The sequence below is a fragment of the Tinamus guttatus genome, unplaced genomic scaffold (assembly GCF_059628265.1).
Source record: "Tinamus guttatus ecotype Peru unplaced genomic scaffold, ASM5962826v1 Tinamus_guttatus_pri_ptg000095l, whole genome shotgun sequence".
Lineage (NCBI taxonomy): Eukaryota > Metazoa > Chordata > Aves > Tinamiformes > Tinamidae > Tinamus > Tinamus guttatus.
Window position 1 is genome coordinate 200,431 of NW_028288629.1, and position 18,394 is coordinate 218,824.

At 53.0% G+C, this 18,394-nt stretch overlaps 2 protein-coding genes across 2 annotated transcripts; both read right to left on the reverse strand.

The window, feature by feature from the left end:
- Positions 1-1,865: 1,865 nt before the first annotated feature.
- Positions 1,866-2,795, reverse strand: LOC148595474 (olfactory receptor 14J1-like). Its single transcript, XM_088520628.1, has one exon. It carries the CDS (start codon positions 2,793-2,795, stop codon positions 1,866-1,868), a length of 930 nt encoding a protein of 309 aa, XP_088376754.1.
- Positions 2,796-9,028: 6,233 nt separating this feature from the next.
- Positions 9,029-9,943, reverse strand: LOC148595475 (olfactory receptor 14C36-like). Its single transcript, XM_088520629.1, has one exon. The coding sequence runs from the start codon at positions 9,941-9,943 to the stop codon at positions 9,029-9,031; it is 915 nt and encodes a 304-aa protein (XP_088376755.1).
- Positions 9,944-18,394: the final 8,451 nt, after the last annotated feature.

An 18,394-nucleotide genomic window follows, 5' to 3' on the forward strand; every position in this document is an offset into this window, starting at 1 on the left:
CTGAAGGCCACAGGCAGCAGCAGGGATGTGGTGGGTTTGCACCTCTGAGGTCACCTCCATGTGAGCAGCTGGGTTTGGGGTTTAGGCTCTAGGGTTGTGATCAGTGGCGCAGAGCCTAGTTGGAGATCTGCAACTATTGGTATGAGGAGTCAGTCAAAACCTGTTCAGTTTATTAATCAGTGACCTGAAGGGACAGAGTGCACCCTCAGCAAGTTTTCTGAGGATAGAAAAGTGGGAGGAATGGCTGATAGCCCAGAGGTCTGTGCAGGCTTTAAGAGGGATGTGGACAGCCTGGAGAGTTGGGGGTAGAGGAACATCATGAAGTTCAACACGGGCAAGTGCAGGGTCTTGCAGCTGGGAAGGAATAACCCCATGCACCAGGACAGGCTGGGGGTTGACCTGTAGGAGAGCAGCTCCGCAAAAAAGGAACCTGGGAATCGTGGTTGGCAACAAATAGACCATGAACCATCAGTGTGCCCTTGTGGCCACTGATACTGGTGGCTGAGGTCTGACGGTACTCAGAGTGCCCCCACAATATTGCAGTGGCAGGAGATGTCTTTGGGTGGCCACTAGCTCCAGGCTGTGGTGTTTCACTGTGGGTGCAGGAATCGCCCTCCACTGCCCCTTCCCTGGGCCTCCTGGGTCCCCACTGCCTCTCTGGGGATTGCAGAGCCCTCCTTTCCCCATGTGCACCTGGGTTTACTGCTGTCCCTTCTGGTCCCTGCACTGTGAGTCATCCCTGTTTCATTAAAGCTGCACTCAGTGCCCACTCCCAGGCAAACCCTGTGCCTGGAGATCCCCTGGGGGTTCTCTCATCAGCACAGTCACGTGTGGGGCAGCCTGGCACAGGCAATGCAGAGACCATTGCCTATCTGCAGTGGTCACTGAGAGATGAACCCTAGATTGAGGCTAACAGATCACCCTGGAATGCTGAGGTCATCCCCTGGATCTCATGGAGTTCACAGGCAGAACAGCAGGCCCATTTGTGGTTGCACACCCTTGGGCATGTTTTTCTGATTCTGGTTTCTAAAGAGAGGCCAGATTCAGGACCATCATAGGGCAGATCCCCTTTTATTATGGAAATGTTATTCTGGAATCCAGATGTGGCTTAAGGGAGCCCAAGGACTGGTCCTGCCTGTTCTTACAGGGCACGTGGAAACACTAGCCTCTCTCTTCCAGGTTATGAGAGTTCCTGGGCCATATCTGCAAAATAAAGCATGGAAGGACAGCACGGAAATGAGGAGGCCAACTCTAAATAGAGAAAGTCCTGCTGCCCTCCTGGAATGTGTCTTCAGGAAAGATGAACTGCCATGGGAAGGCTGCCTCTAGACTTTCCTTCAATTCACTCATGTTTTGTTTTGTGTGTTGGAGCTTTGCATGGAGCCATGGAAACCTGTGGTGACATTTGGTTGCCATTTCTCTCATATTAGAGAGATTTGAGATGACACTCTAACCATAGGCACGAGAGCTGAGATCTCCTAAACGACACTGGACCCCTGGTCTCAGCCCACCTGCCCTTGTCCCGCCGTGACTCTGTACCCCAGAGGTCCCTTGGTGTCAGTGCTGGAAAAGACGCTGCAGAGGGAAACTCTCCTCCCTGCACTGGGCACATCCAAGGGAGCTCAAAGAAGCGGCTCAGAGAATCCCCCCTCTCTGCTGGTGAAGGGGGAAGCCTGGCTTCCTGCTTTATCATGGTCTGTGTTTAAGTGCTAAATGAGAGATTCCTGTGCAGACGTGAAATAAACTAGGTATCTTTATTTTATTATTTAGTATTTTAAGATGGATGTAAAAGAGAAGTAAAAAAGAAATGCATAAAATACAGCCTTGATGACAGATATCCTGGTGAGCGAATGAAACAGTTGTTATCATTGACCTTGCACCCACTGGATGAGTTTCCTCAGTGCCTCCTTGAGCTCCTTGTTCCTCATGCTGTAGATGAGGGGATTCAAGGCTGGAGGCACCACCGAGTACAGAATGGACACAACCATATCTAGAAGTGGGGAGGAGATGGAGGGAGGTTTCAGGTAGGCAAACAATATAGTACTGACAAATAAGGACACCACAGCCAGGTGCGGGAGGCACATGGAAAAGGCTTTGTGCCGGCCCTGCTCAGAGGGGATCCTCAGCACAGCTCTGAAGATCTGCACGTAGGAAACCACAATGAAAACGAAACAGCCAAAGAATAAACAGGCACTAACCCCAAGAAGCCCAACTTCCCTGAGGTGGGAGTGTGAGCAGGAGAGCTTGAGGATCTGGGGGATCTCACAGAAGAACTGCTCCACCACATTGCCTTGGCAGAGGGGTATGGAAAATGTGTTCCCAGTGTGCAGGAGAGCATTTAGGAAACCACTGGTCCAGGCAGCTGCTGCCATTTTGACACTAGCTCTGCTGCCCATGAGGGTCCCATAGTGCAGGGGTCTGCAGATGGCAACGTAGCGGTCGTAGGCCATGACTGTGAGGAGAAAAAACTCTCCTGCAAACAAGAAGAAGAACAAGAATATCTGGGCAGTGCATCCTGAATAGGAAATGACCCTGGTGTTCCACAGGGAATTGTGCATGGCTTTGGGAACATTCATGGAGATGGAGCCAAGGTCCAGGAGGGAGAGGTTGAGGAGGAAGAAGTACATGGGGGTGTGGAGGCGGTGGTCGGAGGCTACGGCTGTGATGATGAGGCCGTTGGCCAGGAGGGCAGCCAGGTAGATGGCCAGGAAGAGCGAGAAGTGCAAGAGCTGCAGCTCCCGCGTGTCTGTGAATGCCAGGAGGAGGAACTCGTTTAGGGAGCTGCTGTTGGACATTTCATTCTCTCCAGGCTCTGTGGATTGTTCAAAAAAGAAAAGATATTGGGCAGTTATCCCAGAGTTTTAAGGTTAAATATCTCCCGACTTGTTCCAGTTCTAATACAATTCCCACATTGCCTTTCTTCATGGAGATCTTTGGGCAGCTCCCTTCCTTGAGCCGCACTGTGGGGTGGCTGAATGTGCTGTGAGGACCAGTGGCATCTCCCCATGGGCTCCAGAGAAGTCTGTCCAGCTCTACAGTATTGGGAAGGAGACAAGAGGGGTGATGAGCTCTGAGATTCACAATTTTTCAGGTGAAATCCCCCTGGTTTGTAAAAGGGCTTTTCAATACCTACAGCACCACTTCTAATGAACGTGTATTGAGAGCACAATTTGGGGATTTTTGACATTTATTTTGACATGTATTTTCTTTGGGATGCCCCTCTCACCTCTGCAGAGTGTTCCTCAGAGGAAGAATTTTTCTGCGTTTCTACTGAGAATCGTGAGAAAATGGATTTATAGTCTCATTATGCAGAGTGAGGAGAGCTCCTCTGCCTATTAGCCTTGATTGCAGCTGTTGTGTGCCCAAACCTCATTGAGGTGCATGGTGATCACCCTAATCAGTTGCCCTAGAAAGAACCCAGCCCCTCCTAAGAGCAGACAAGTCCAGTTTCAAAACCTCGAATCTCCAACTTCTCTCCCTTTCTCAGGGCACCTGAGGGAGGTCTCCAAGCTCCACTTCTAGCCAAGAATATGCAGGGCTCTTTTTAGCTGCCCATATGCACTTTCCAAACCGTTTTTTCATGCTCTCATTCTCTGTAACAGATTCTTCAGAGGTCTCCTGGACATCATAGAGAGGCAGGAGGCAGCAATGTCCCTCCTGAGGGCACCTCCAAGTCTATTAAGACATTACAGGCAAAAGGGTCAAATGAAGTTGCATTGAAGATGGACTCTGCTTAAGGGAGAGTTAGCTTAGTTCCTAAACCCCTGGGCTGCATTTCATGGAGTTGCACAGGTTGGAGGGGACTGGAGATGCCTCACTCCCATGCATATTCCTCTCTTCCACAGGTTGCAGGGTAGGTGTCTGAACTGCATCTGAAAACTCTGCAACCCCAGGGAGCCCCAAAGAAGAACGGGAGGGGAAACAAGGAGCAATCCTGCGATCCTTCTGCCAAGGGGAGAAAGGGACGACAGGCAGAGGGGCACTTAGGAACACCCTTCCCTCACCTATGTGGGCATGCTACCTCACAGATGGTGACATTGCAGGCCATGCATCTGAAGCCCCTATATTGGGCAGCAGGAAATGTGCCCATAGCAGGAGGGTTGTCCCTGTCCTTTGCCAGGGATCTGGCTGCAGTGGAGTGGGCTGATACCCTGGACCCCAAGGCTGTCAGTGCAGAGAGGCTGCTGGGTGGCAGAGGAGACGTGGCAGGGCTTGCTCAGAGGAAGGTGTCTGCATTGGAAGGACTGAGCATGACTTCCCCAAATCCATCCTCCCATCATGGTGGGCACTTCCCTCTCCTTCCCTGACCATCTCTGCTGCCCACAGCAGTCCCTGATGGCACCTTACTCTGTCCCAACAATTTTTGTCAGTCTGTGCTCACAGAGACATCACCTTTGTGTGCTCAGTTCTGCCCTACAGAAGCCTCTGGGGACAGGGCACTGTCCAGGGGCATCGCTGTGCAGGCACTTTATGGAGCAAGTAAAATAAATTGCACAAAGGTGATGCTGATGCTGTCTTCAGACTAAGGTGGGTTGAAGAGGCTCTATAAAGTTTCTCACAGACCTATTGATCTCTGAGAGGGAAGGCTTGAGTCCCACTTCCTTGGCAAAACAAAACACACTCCTCTTTTCTCCCTGCAGCAGTTAGGGAGATAACTGAAAGTGCAGACAGGAAGAGGAAAGTTCCTGCCCTTAGAAGTAGCCCTTCTCTTGACCTTCCTCTTGAAAAGACTCTTGGAACATGTCCTATACATGAACAAGGTGAGCAGACTTGACCGAGGCAGCACAGTGTCAACAGGAAGATGATCCTGGCTGACTGGGACCAGCCCTGTCAGAGCTTCTCTGTGCAGCCCTGACCCTTGCAGGCAGCAGAGTCACTGCCCAGGGTGCTCCCTCGGGTGCAGGGATGCTGCTCTGATTCAGAAACCTGGAGAGACCTGTGTGCACACCCAGCACTTGACACCCCTGCAGCGATACCTGGAGGAAAGGAGCAGCGTGCCCTGCCCTGTGAAGGTACATCAGGGAATCCCTGAGCTGGATCAGCTCCTTCTCCTGCCATGCCCTGGATACTCCAGGAGAGACAAGTCCTGTCAGTCATGGGGTGGGATGGGTTCAGAAGATCCCTCCAGGAACCTCGGCAGCATTGCCCTGCAGACAGAGACTTACCACGAAAGGGCTTGTGAAGATTTCTTCCTTCAGTGAGCTCTGCTCTGTCCTCCCGCTCCACACTGCCGTTCCCCTCTCGCTGCCTTCTCTCCTCTGCTGTCCGCAGCAGCAGGCAGTGCCCGCAGCCCTGCTGCTCTTGGCACAGGAGCTGCTCCTGCACTCGGCTGTCTCTGGGCAGTGCTGCCAGGCTGCCACGAGCTGCCTCCATCCCAGGAGCCTGGCCCCGCTCAGGAGCAGAGGAACAGCTGAACTCACCAATTTCTCTGTCCCTCGTGCTCCTTCCTCCTGGGAAATGTGCACTGTAGTCAACTAAAATAATCCCTGATTATCCCTCTCTAAACACTAGGAAAGACTGGTGTCAGCACTGTAGTTTGTTTCATCAGAGCATGGTTACTTGGAAGAGCTGAAAATGTCCCGCTCAGGAAGCCCCTCTTCCCAACTCTTAGCTAGGCAAGATAAATGAATACAAGAATAGAGCTCACTTTCCCAGTGTTCAGGTATTGGCTGATGTCACCCAGTTTGGGATTCTCAGGCTGGTTTAGAAGACCCTGGGCTGCCATGGTATTCTGTGGTGAGCTCCACAGAAACACACAGCAGGTGGGATTCCCCTTGCCCAAGCTGAAGTGAGCACAGCAGGGATGCCTGGATGGGAGGTCTTGCTCTATGCTCCCAATCACTGGTCGTTCAGGGTGGGTGTCAGCTGCACACGCACAAACCCTTGGTGACATGGAAGGGTCAGAGGTGGTTGAAGGCATGTGCCAGTGTCTGATTGCTGTGATCACCATATCTACTTTCTTCTAGAGCATGTGTTGGGACCAGGTAGGGAATTGCTTTGGTCCCCCAAAATGTTATCAGATGCCCACTGCTATCAGAGCTCTACTCACTAGGAAGCTGAGACACGAGCAGATGCTGACATTGAAATAGTTCATCTCATTCTGTTCAGGCACTTGATTCCCTGACACAGAAATAGGCCATGCTGGATGCCTGGGGCGTCCAGCACAGCCACGTGTCTCTAGCAGATACACCCTGTGACCTTCAGGGTAAACGTGTCCCTTTCAAGTGGTTTTGGGCACTCAGGTTTCTCAACAGTGCCCACATGTCTGGATCCCACCACTGTCCTTCAGCCAACTCCTAACAGTCTGCAGCCAAGCTTACTTCATCAATGAGAGAGGCACATCACACCAAGGTCTCTGCACCCTTCAAACCTTCTAGCTCTCCCTCTCTTGAAACTCTTCACACCCCTGGATGGCATGAACGGGACTTGGGCCAATGATGACCTCAGGCTGTGAACTAAGGCCAAGGGACTTCTTCGCTGACATCTTGTCCTTCCTGGAGATTGGTTCACCTCTGTGACAGGTCCCAAGGTAAAGGCCGCTCCTGCCATTCTTTCTGCACAGCCCAGCTCTGTTTCTCCCGAGGTCTCCCCTCCTCCCAGCCTGGGTGAGAATGACGGTGCTGGTGCTGGGGCTGGAGGAAAAATCCTCAACTTTGATAATGCTCAGCAGAGGCTACCAACAAAGGGAGATTGTAACACCCAGATCTCTGAGGAAGAAAGGAAAGCACATAGCAGTTACATGTTATCCAAACAAACAAAGAAGATGGAGAAACAAGAACTGCTGTTCAGGCTGCCTTGCTGCCAGCCTAACTACAAAATGCTGTCTAAGGATGTTTGAAGGCCGAAGTCACTGTGAGAATGAGAAGAATAAGGAAAGCGGGACCACCACACTGAGGAATGAGACCCCCTTCTGGAATGTGCACGTGCACAGTCTTAGAAGGATTCTATAACAGGAAGGTGGAGATTTCCCTGCCCCGGGCAGCCTCCTGGCATGTACTGGCCTTACGTGACAGGACACCCTGGGAATAAAACATGAGGGCAGACTCCAGTGGGATGGAGACTCCCAACATCGAGGTGAACATTGTCCTGAGCAGGTCCCTGGAGTGCAGGTTGTCCTCTCCACAGCTCTGCCCTCCCCAGGCCTTGCAGAGGCTGCCCCTCGTCAGGCGCTCCATAGCAGACACCCACCACGAGGCCACCCTGTTGCTCTGCCCCCCGTCCTCACCCCTGTGCTCTCGATTGCCTCTTGGTTCACCCCAAGGCAGAGCTCCCTACATCCCACTGCTCTTTCCCTGCCCTTCTCTTTCCCACATCGCCCCGTGGCTATTCCTTGCCATCCCAGGCCATCACTTCCTCACTCTTTTTGGAGTCATTCTCCTGACTTAGTTGCTCACACTTTGAGGCTCTCAACAGCGTGGGTTTTACAACCCATTAGCTCCATGTGGCGCCAACCCCAATCAGCCACCAGGAAGAGACAAAACACTTGGGACTCTTGTGCTAAGATTCCCGACATGGGCTTGTTTCTGCCCACACTCATTTACCACCCCCGACCTTCCTGCCCTGTGGGTGCAGCCTTGAGTGGAAAGATTGGAGAAGGGAGTTAATACCATTTATTAGTTGCAATTAATATGTAACCTATTGACTTTTATTTAAGAAAAAGGAGGGAGACAGCAATGAGCAGCAGAGGGAAGAGAAAACCATTATGTAGGGAAATGTTTGCAACCTAGTTCAAACAGAGGGAGTAAATCATTTCCTTCCAGGACTTGAACACTGACAATCACTTAAAAAGTGAAGCATTTCTGACCTCTTGGGGAAAAAAAAGGGAGGGGGGGCAGGGAAGGGGAAAGAAATATATTTTAAATGCAAATCCATTCCCATCAAAATAAATTCTAATTCAGCACATCCTAGATAGACTCAAAGTAGTAAAAAGCACAAAGGGCAGCACCTGGGTCTCCTGTGTGCCCTGCAGGACTGTGCCCCATCCTGAGCAATAGAAACAGAGAAAAGTGACTAAGCGCATGGGGACAACCTGACCTCCCTTTGCACATTTGGGTTTAAACCATTTTCGCACTAAATAGTAATAATTTATGAGATGCTTTGTGGCTTAAAGGTAAATATGGTGCAAACATCTACAGAAGAGCTGGTGAGGAGCCCACGAGCAGCACAGCACATGGCAGGAGCCCAGCGTCCCCCTGACCCAACTGCCACCAGGGCCAGGCAGACACATCCCATTTGTCAGCAACATCTGGCTGCTTCCTGGGCAGCGGCTCCCCCATCCTGGCACAGCTGGGAGAAGGAAGTTGTTCAGATAGATAAAAGGGGCCCTTGGGTTGCACAGGGGTGTCCCGCTTGGGTGCCCGGCCCCTGTGTGCAGCATCCTCCTGCAGAGATCCCCGCACACCTCCCTGGGCTCCCCATGGCTCCTGCAGGGCAAGTCTGCTATTAAATCTACCCTGTTTAACCCTGCACGAGCTCTGGGTCTCTTTCCGCCAGTATCCAACTGCTCTTGTCTGCCTTGTGATCACTGATACAAACACCCACACTGTGTTTTTTTATGACACTGTTTTAACAAATCCTTGCTCCATTTAATTCCCACTACATAACTCACTGCTGTTCTAAGGACCCTGGAAGCTGGAAGCACAAAGATGGCTGCACTCACCCATATAGGTTTTTTTCTCTAAGAGGATAGACAACACATTTCTTTAGTCCTTAAACTTTAAGGACTACTGTGTTTTCTATCAAACCAGACTATGGTTCTCTATTGAAGGTGGCATAAACAACTCTCCCCTGTACTCACAGAGTCCCCACTGTGGGCATCTGTCACCAGCCATATCAAACATGAGAGAGTCCCAGGCAGAGGCTGCTTTGACCATTCAGCACCAGGAGAAAAACTGGGCAACCACAAATAAGAGCTGAATCCAGATCTCATTCCCTAAGACATCACCCCAGGATCTCATTGCTGTCAGCCCATGGAGAGTCCTGGAATGAATGAAGGGGGAGAAGCTGTTTATTGCTGCTTAACAAGTAGCTATTGGAATAGTTTCTTCAGTGCCTGCTTGAGCTCCTTGTTCCTCAGGCTATAGATGAGAGGGTTCAGTGCTGGAGGCACCACTGAGTATAAAATGGCCAGCACCAGATGCAGAGCTGGGGAGGAGATGGAGGGGGGCTTCAAGTAGGCAAACGTGCCAGTGCTGATGAACAAGGAGACCACGACCAGGTGCGGGATGCACATGGAAAAGGCTTTGTGCCGGCCCTGCTTGGAGGGGATCCTCAGCACAGCTCTGAAGATCTGCACGTAGGACGCCACAATGAAAACAAAACACCCCAAAACTAAACAAATGGCAAGAATAATAACCCCAATGTCTCTGAGGGAGGCATCTGCGCAGGAGAGCTTGAGGATGTGGGGGATCTCACAGAAGAACTGCTCCACCATATTGCCTTGGCAGAGAGGAATGGAAAATGTATTAGCAGTGTGCAAGAGAGCACAGAGAAAATTAGATGCCCAGACAGCGGCTGTCATTTTGGCACAAGCTCTGTTGTCCATGAGGATTCCATAGTGTAGGGGTCTGCAGATGGCAACATAGCGGTCATAGGCCATGACTGTGAGAAGGGAAAACTCCGCTGAAATGAAAAAGTTAAAAGTTAAGACCTGTGCAGCACATCCCAAGTAGGAAATGGCCCTCGTGTCCCAGAAGGAATTGGCCATGGATTTGGGGACAGTGGTGGAGATGGAGCCAAGGTCAAGGAGAGAGAGGTTGAGGAGGAAGAAGTACATGGGGGTGTGGAGGCGGTGGTCGCAGGCTACGGCTGTGATGATGAGGCCGTTGGCCAGGAGGGCAGCCAGGTAGATGGCCAGGAAGAGCGAGAAGTGCAAGAGCTGCAGCTCCCGCGTGTCTGCAAATGGCAGGAGGAGGAACTCGTTGAGGGAGCTGCTGTTGGACATTAGCTCCCTGCAGTTATGTGGGCCTGTCCAAGGAACAGAAAACAATGAAAAGTTAGGAGGGACTTTACAAGAAATAAAATTTCAAAGTCATTTCTTTTATGACACCACCCACCACTGCCTCTCTTTAATAAGAGTGTCTTAGTGCAGTTCCTTTGCTTGAGCTCCATTTTCACTGGCTGTGTGTGCTGTGAGGAGCAGAGACCTCAACTCGTGAGCTGTCTGTGCTGAACAGTAGTGGGAAGTGGAGAACGGAGGCCACACTTTTGGATGTTTTACCTTTTCTGGCAGGTGAGATCCATTCAAGTTGTAGATGAGCTTTTCAGCATCTTTACTCCCAAGTAAGCAAAGAGGTTTGAGGAACAGTAATTTTTAGTTTCTTTGAGATGTCCTTGTCACTCCTCGGGAGTGTTCCCCAAAGGACAAATCCTTCACATTTCAACTCTGAGTCCTTAGAGGAATGCATCCACAGTCACTTATGTGCAGAGTCGGGACATCTCGTTTGTCTGTTATGTTTCGTTCCCAGATGTCCTGTGCAACGGTCTCCTTGAGCTAGAGTGTCATCATGCTCATATGGTGCCCTGAAAGGAGACAGGCCCTGCTGAGAGCAGAGCAGTGCAGTTTCTAAGTGCCCATCTCCACCTTTCTCACCCTGTCTCCATACAGCTAAGTGAGGGCTCCACACTCCTGGCCAAAGACACACAGGGCCCATTTCATCTGCTCCTGGACAGCCTCCCACCACCACCTCCGTACCCTCAGCATCTCTGCAGCTTCCTCACGGGTCGCTCAGATATCACAGAACGGCCATGAGACAGCAGAGCCTTTCTGGAGGGAAGGGGGCAGCCTGGCAGGACACCACAGGGCAAGAGCCAAAGGACTGGCAACACTGAAGAGGGGATCTCCTTAAGGGAGAGTCAGCTCAATTCCCAGACCCAAGGACTGCTTTTCCTGCAGCTCTACAGGGTAGGCTTGGGAAGAACCTCATTCCCATTCAGATCCCTCTCTTCCACACCTTGCAGCATCAATGTCTGAAGTGCAGCTGAAAACACTCAACCACGGAAAGCTGAGAGCAAGAACAGGAGCAGCATGGACAGGAGAAGAATTAAGGAGCAACACCTCCAATGTGCTGGGTGGAGGAAGGGAGAGGGACAGGGAGGCATTGTGGGAAACCTTCACCTTACCAGATGGGTATGTCACCTTACAGAGGGGACACCTTAGTCCCTTGGTGGGGAGGCTGGAGATGGTCCCGTGGCAGGAGAGATCTCCCAGGTCTGGCTGCAGAGGAGGCAGCTCCTGCCCTGCACTTCCTGCCCCTTCCCTGCCCATCTCTGCTGCCTGCAGCTTTCCCTGCCGGCAGCCCTTCCTCTGTCCCTGGGTCTTGTCCCTGCTCACAGATCCCATATGACCCTATCTGTGCTCAGCTCTGCCCTGCACAAACCTCTGGGCAATGTCCAAGGGCAGCTCTACAGTTGCAGGTCCTAAGAAGGAGGTTACAGAAAGTCCTAGCAGGCCACAAAGATGATATTGATGCTGCCTCTAGACTAAGATGGGGATTAAGCAGCTTGCTGGAGTTTCTCACCTCTCTATTAATTCTCTCTTAATCTTTCAGAGTGAAGGTTTAGGACTCTCAGTTCCTTATCAAAGTAGAAAACTTGTTCTACCTTCTCCCAGCCATAATAAGGTGGTTGAAAGAGCAGAGACCTGAAGGAAAGCTCCTTCCCTTTCAAGTAGCCCTTCTCTTGCTCTTCTCCTGTAAAGGACCCCTCGTGCATGTGGCAGGGAATCCCTGCTCTGAAGCATCTCCTCCTCCTGCTAAACCCTGCATGCTCCAGGAGAGAGACCTTTAAAATCCCAATCATTAATTATACATACTGAGTTCAGAAGAGACCTCTAGGAACCTCAGCAGCTTTGCCCTGCTCACCGTGTCAAGGGCTGGAAAGGTTTCTCCCACAACAAGCTCTCCTCTATCCTTCACTCTGCCGTTCCCCTCTCGCTGCCTTCTCTCCTCTGCTGTCCACAGCAGCAGGCAGTGCCCGCAGCCCTGCTGCTCTTGGCACAGGAGCTGCTCCTGCACTCGGCTGTCTCTGGGCAGTGCTGCCAGGCTGCCACGAGCTGCCTCCATCCCAGGAGCCTGGCCCCGCTCAGGAGCAGAGGCCCAGCTGAACTCACCAATTTCTCTGTCCCTTGTGCTCCCTCCTCCTGGGAAATGTTCACTTCAATAAACTAAAATAATCACCTGTTGTCCTTTGCTAATGATTGGAGAGAGATTATTTCAACATGGCAATTTATTGCACCAAAGGATGACTATCTATGAAAGTTGGAAATACCCCACGCTGGAAGCCTCATTTCACATCCCTTAACTAGACAGGAGACCAAGCAGTGGACAAAGAGGAGTTAATTGACACATGGTCCAGGTGCTGATTCAGAAATATCAATCTGGGCAGTACCTGTCTAGGCCTGGATCTGAAGTTGTATTCAGATTCCTTCTGTAAACTGCACAAATACAGCAATGGTGGGATTGCCCTTGCCAACACTGAAGTGAACAGAGCACAGAGATCTGCCCATGAGGTCCTTGTCAAAGCTCCACCACAGTCACTGGAGATGCAGGGTGAGAGTCAGCAGTTCCCACAGAAACCCCTGGAGACAGCAGAAGAGACTGAGGAGGTGCAAGGCATGTGTCAGTGCCTGCTTGCTCTGATGGAGCTACTAGGAGACCTGCATCATCCTAGAGCATGAGTTAGGGAATTGGCCGTCTTGGCCATCTGAAATGACCCCAGATGCCAACTTCGACAAAAGCAACACTCCCTATGAAGCTGAGGTATGGGAAGATTGCAGGATTAACCAACAGCTCTTGCAATTCAATGCAGAGTCCTGATTTGATGTCACAGAAAAGTGCTGGCAGGGCCTTGTCTGATGCCTGGGGTGTCCAGCACAACCTCATGTCTCTAGCAGATACAGCAGGTCACCTACAGGAAAACCATGTCCCTTGGAGTGATTGCTGGGCAAGTGCCCCAGGGCATCCTGCGTTTCCATCCTGTACCCAAACACAGACATTCCAGCACTGGCTGTAGGGAAAGCCCATCCCGTCTACATCCAGGGTGCTGCACAAATGGGAGGCACCCCGGCCCCACCACGTCTCTGCTCCAGGCCCTGCACTCTCAAACCCTTCTAGCTCTCCTCCCCTAAACTCCTCTTCATCCCACCACATGAGATGAACACGTAATGGGCTAATGAGGACCTCTGGGTGGCTGCATCAAAGGCTGTCAAGGCCCATGGACATCTTCGGTGGCACCTTGTTCTTCCTGAACCAGCGTCAGGCACAGGAGAGAGTGCCCGTTGGGCTGCTCTGTGTGAGAGGAAATGCCCATGGCCAGGAATACATGTCCCCCTCACTGGAGAAGCTCCAGTCTGGCTATCTTCGCCCAGGTCCTTCCCTACCATCCTCATGCTCTCCATGCAGGTCCCATCCCTGCTGGCCGCCTCTCCCTCCAGCCCCACCACTCACCTCCCTCATGTGCTCCTGTGCTCCAGTGATCCCTTCAATGGATGAGGAGTAGCCAGCCGTTCACCTGCTGCTCCTTCTCCATCTCCAGGACTTGCTCTGGGGACAGCCCTGCACGGCCAGCGCGTTTCCGGCCTGTCCTCTACACAGACAGACACGTCCTCACAGTCCATGTCACAACCCCATCCTCTGAACAGCTGCTCACACTGAGGGGACCTCACAGCCCTTGACTGGGGCTGGTTCTGCTGCTGGCCAATCCCGCAGGGGGCAGCAGTGACCTCACAGTGTGCCCTGGAACCTTCAGCTGGCTCTGGCCTATCAGCTGCAGAGACAGAGGAGATGTCACAAGAAACCTCAGCAACCCAGAGCCTCAGGTCTACAGAGAAGGATGTGACTTCACAGTCACCATCAGAGCCATGTGCATGCTGCTGGCCTATCAGGTCCTGCAGCAGGAAGGCCAACACAACCAACATCCAAACCATGAGCCTTTTTTCTGGCTTGTCACCACTAGACATTGAGCTGACGTCACAACAGCCTATGGGGGCTAAGAGCCCCCTTTGGCCTATCATCATCTCCGGAGCAATAAGTGTCATCAGAGTGAGAAGTTTTGGGGCTATCAGCTACTCAGGCAGAAATGACCTCAGAGTATGAATGGCAGGCATGACCCTGCTGCTGGCATGTCATGTTCTCACACAGAAAGGACCCTGCCATTGGTCCCAGGAACATTGGCAAGGTTGTTCTCCAGTGTTGTGGTTTGATGGTGAGGGCATATATTGTAAAGAGATGAATCCTCCTGCGTTCCAGGTGACCCTCAGAGGTTAGAGGAACTGAGGGCAGCTGGATTCATCTCTTAATAGGGTTACCAAATACTATGGTAACTATAGGCCCAACTCTGGCAGTGCAGGATTCACAAACAGTCTGTCAACTGTAGGTCCCATTGCCTTCAAAACCAGTAGTCAAGTTCAGAAATAGCAGTTTATTCAAATGCAACATTTAGAAAACAGGTTTCGGATGTCAGGACAGGAAATTCTCGACTATAGTGTGGGGTTCTTAGCTAGTGTCTAGTGTACAAACGTGCAATCATCAATAACTCCAGAAGATGGGAGAGGGCTCTCAACCTTGAGGAGTCTCCTTAGGCAGTGTCCTCTGCAAAGGGGAGAAAAGGAGTTGAGCCTGTTGATGGATCCAGAAGTTATGATGGAGTCTTCCCTCTCCCTTCTTCTTTCTTCCTTTTTTCTTCCTTCTTGCCTTCTTCCTTCTTTCTCCTTCCCTAGTACCTCCTTCTTACCTTTTATATATTTTCTTTTACGTATAGTTGGAGCTTGAGTGACTCTAGTCATACTTACTTTTGTTATTGATTTGTTTGAAAAAGTCTCCTGAGTTAATTGAAAATCTAGAAAGCATGCTCAGTGAGGAGTGGTCGTTCCTTGGAAGTGGATAATTTCTGAGATGTTGTTGTGTATTGGTATTATGATGAGATTAGGAGGAGGAGAAGTTTGAGCAAAGTCTATCGGAAGGGACTGATCTGACACCATTGTTGGCCCAGCACCAGACATCACACTATGTGGCTTACCAGCTGCATGGTACGACCAGGTTGCCACCTCTGTACGGAGTACAACAGAGTTTGGCCGCGGTGTCTTCACTCCGCTCTGCCCTCCATTCACTCGTCGTCTGCACGGCACCATCACATTATCCCCTTCACAGGGACGTCAACAAAGTTTGGCCACAGTGTCTCCTTTCTGCTCCGCTCTTCATGTACTCATACTGGCATGTGCTAGGAGGGCAGATTGTGTTGCCAAGGGAATTGTGGAGAAGTAGATTCCACACGTACCAACCATCCTGGAAGCAGTAACTGTACCTCACTTCAAGGAAGCCTCTGTAATGCCATAACTTCTGTCAGGCCCTAATTTTTCTCTAACTTCCTCTTTCTCGAGGAATTCTCTCACAGGAGCTCCCAGGGAGGAATCCAGTTGCTGCATCCCAAAACTTAAAAAAGGGGGATTCCCACCTCCTGTCAGTTTGTGGAGTTCTTGGGAACCAGTGGAATCCTGCTCCATTCTTGGTGCTTCTCAGTGCTCACTAGATGTCTTAAGTCCTCTAATCAGTCCCTGAAGCATGAGTAAATAAATTCCCTTTTTCTCACTCTGCAGGTGTCTTGTCCTATTATGAGATGGGAGCAGCTCTCCCCGGGATGGTAGCAGCTCCTCTTAAAGGAGCACCAAGACACAGGGCATTGCCTGCGGGCACCAGGCTGAGATGAGCTGCCCATAAGTGAAAGACAATTGGGATTGGGAGGACAGCTGAGAGCTCTCTGAAGGGATAAATCTTCCCAGCCCTTGGCACGGTAAGTGTCTGGGTGCAGGGCAACAGTGCTATGGTTCCTGGAGGGATCTTCTGAACCTGGCGCCTTCAGGCTAATAGGATGTGTCAGGGTGTCTCTCCCAGCTTTTCCTGTTTGGAGCTGGTGGTGCTTCAGCAGGGATTCCCAGGCACGCATTTAGAGGGACAGGGCATGACAACTCCCCTCTCCTAGGGAAAGAGCTGCAGTGTGAAGCTGGAGAGGGCACCCAGGTGTGAGTGGGCAGCAATTCAGAGCAGTGTCCCTGTGCCCCAGGGTGCTGTGTGGCCAGGACAGTGATTCTGCCACCTGTGAGGGTCGGCACTCAGCCTGCCTGAGGAAATGCCCATGGTGCTGCAGGGAGAAGCTCTGGGTGGCAGGAGAGACCCCCATCAGGGCAGGGTTATTTCCTCATCATCAGGGTGTTCCACAGGTTAGGGCTGCTCTCAGCTTCAGCTCATCCCCAGGATATTTGCTAGGGGTCTCTTTAAGAGGATAGGCCTGACAGGGTTAACTTAAGGAGTTTTCTTGAACCTCTGCTTTCAGTTTCTTATTTATTTATTTATTGGGGGTGTGTGTGTGTGGTTTTCTCTGTGCTGTCCTGCACACTGCTAATACATTTTCAATAGCACTCTGCAAGAGCAAAGCCCTGGGCCAGTTCTTCTGTGAAATCCCCCCAGAGCCTCAAGCTCTTTGGTTCAGTTTCCTACCTTAGGGAAACTGGGATCCTGGTGATTACTCTTGCTGTAGACTTTGTGTGATCTGCTTTCATTGTCCTGTCCTAAGTGCAGATCTTCACAGCTGAGCTGAGGAGCCCCTCCAAGCAGGGCCAACACAAACCCTTTTCCATGTGTATCCTGCACCTGGCCGTGTCTCCCTGTTCGTCAGCATTGCAGGGTTTGCCCACCTGCAGCCCTCCGCCATCTCCTCCCCAGCTCTGCATCTGGTGCTGGGAGTGAGATGTCCCCAGCCCCTCTCAGAGGCTTCTGCAGTGGGACATTTCCAGCCCACAGAGGATCGTCCCCTGCTGGCACCAGCCGCAGCGCTGGGCTCCAATGTTACCGATGTTATTGAATATTCATTAATCCGCAGCCAATCAGGTGGCGGCGGGGCCCGGGGGCGGGGCGGGTACTGAGTGCTGCTGGCAGTTGGGTGGGGCAGCGGCAGAAGCAGCCAATGAGCGCGCGGCGGGAGGCTGGGGGCGTGGCGGTGCGTGCCATGGGCGGGGCCAGCGCGTGACGCGGCCGTTGGGCAGCGGCGGCTGCAGGCGGCGGCGGCCCCGGGGCCGCAGCGAGGCGCGCGGCGGGCGGCGGCGGCTGCGGGCGGCGCGAGTCCCGCACGACCGATCCCTGAACGATCCCCGTGCGGCCAGAGGCGCTCGGGACCGTGGGAGGCGGCGGCTGGAGGCGGCCCGAGGCGCGAGGGGGCGGCCGGGGCCCCGCGGCCTCGCAGCCGGAGGCTGGGGCCGTTGCCGGCTGTTGTGGGCAGCGGCCGTTGGGCTGTGCGGGAGCGCGCGGCAGGCGGCGGGGCCCGGGAGCTGCGCGCGGCCGCCATGGGGAAGCGGAGCTCGGCCGGCTGCGTGCCGAGGTGAGCGGCGGCGGGAGCCGCCCCGCGGGTGCCGGCCCCGCTGGGCCCCCCTGGGTGCTGCCGTCCCCCGTGGCACCCCCAGAGCCGCCCCCTTGGGGCCGGGTGCCCCCCTGCGTTGGGTGACAGACACCCCGGGTGCCCCTTCCCCCCAGTGCCTCCTGTGACACGTGTGTGCTCGTCAGCACACTCGCATCCTGCGTGTGCAGGACACGTGTTCTCATGCATATGGTCACGTCACCCGTGTGTGAGACACGTGGGTGCCTGTGGTCACCGTCACGTCACCCGTGTGTGAGACACGCTGGTGCTCGTGCACATGCCCATGACACCTGCTTGCAGCACACACGTGTGCTCGTGCGCACCCTGCCTGGGGTCCCAATGTCTCCTGCTGGGATTATGGGCATGTGCCCAGGCTTCGGGGCCCGCACTCTATCTATTGACTGCCCCCCATCCTCCCCAGGTTCTTCAGAGCCTTCCTGAAGAGGCTGCGGATTGTGTGCAAAGTGGCCAAGAACCCCGACGCCACCACTGCCGAGCCCCAGGTGAGACCCAAGGGGGTCCCGTGGGTGGGAGAGCCAGGACCGAAGGGTTCCTTCCCCTGGGGGGGACACCAGGGGATCTGGGGGACTCAAAGAGGTCTGTGGGGAAGGTGCCGAAGGGGCCCCTGGCACTTGAGGTCTGGGGGGTCCCATCGCTGTCGCAGGGCAGAGCTGGTGGGAGGGGGTACCAATGGGATGGATCATCGGGGCTTTTGGTGAGGGTCCCAGAGCACTGCGGGGTCCAAAGGGCACAAGGGTCCTGTCCCGGGGTGCAGGCAGGGGTTGGGAAATGGTTCCAGGTGCTTCCCAAGACGCCCGATGGTGCAAGAGGGGGATTCCGAGGGGCCTGGAGGGGCCCAGGGGTGCCCCAGGCTGCAGGCAGGAGGGTCCCAAGGGGATTCCAAGGGTGCAACATGGGCATCACAAGGAGTTGGGGGGATGGTGTCCCGTGGGTGCCCCAGGGTACCACATGGGGGTTTAAATGTGTCTGG

What these genes read in the sequence shown, in the direction of transcription:
- LOC148595474 (XM_088520628.1), bottom strand. Translation starts at nt 2,795, where the DNA reads ATGTCCAACAGCAGCTCCCTAAACGAGTTCCTCCTCCTGGCATTCACA.
- LOC148595475 (XM_088520629.1), bottom strand. Translation starts at nt 9,943, where the DNA reads ATGTCCAACAGCAGCTCCCTCAACGAGTTCCTCCTCCTGCCATTTGCA.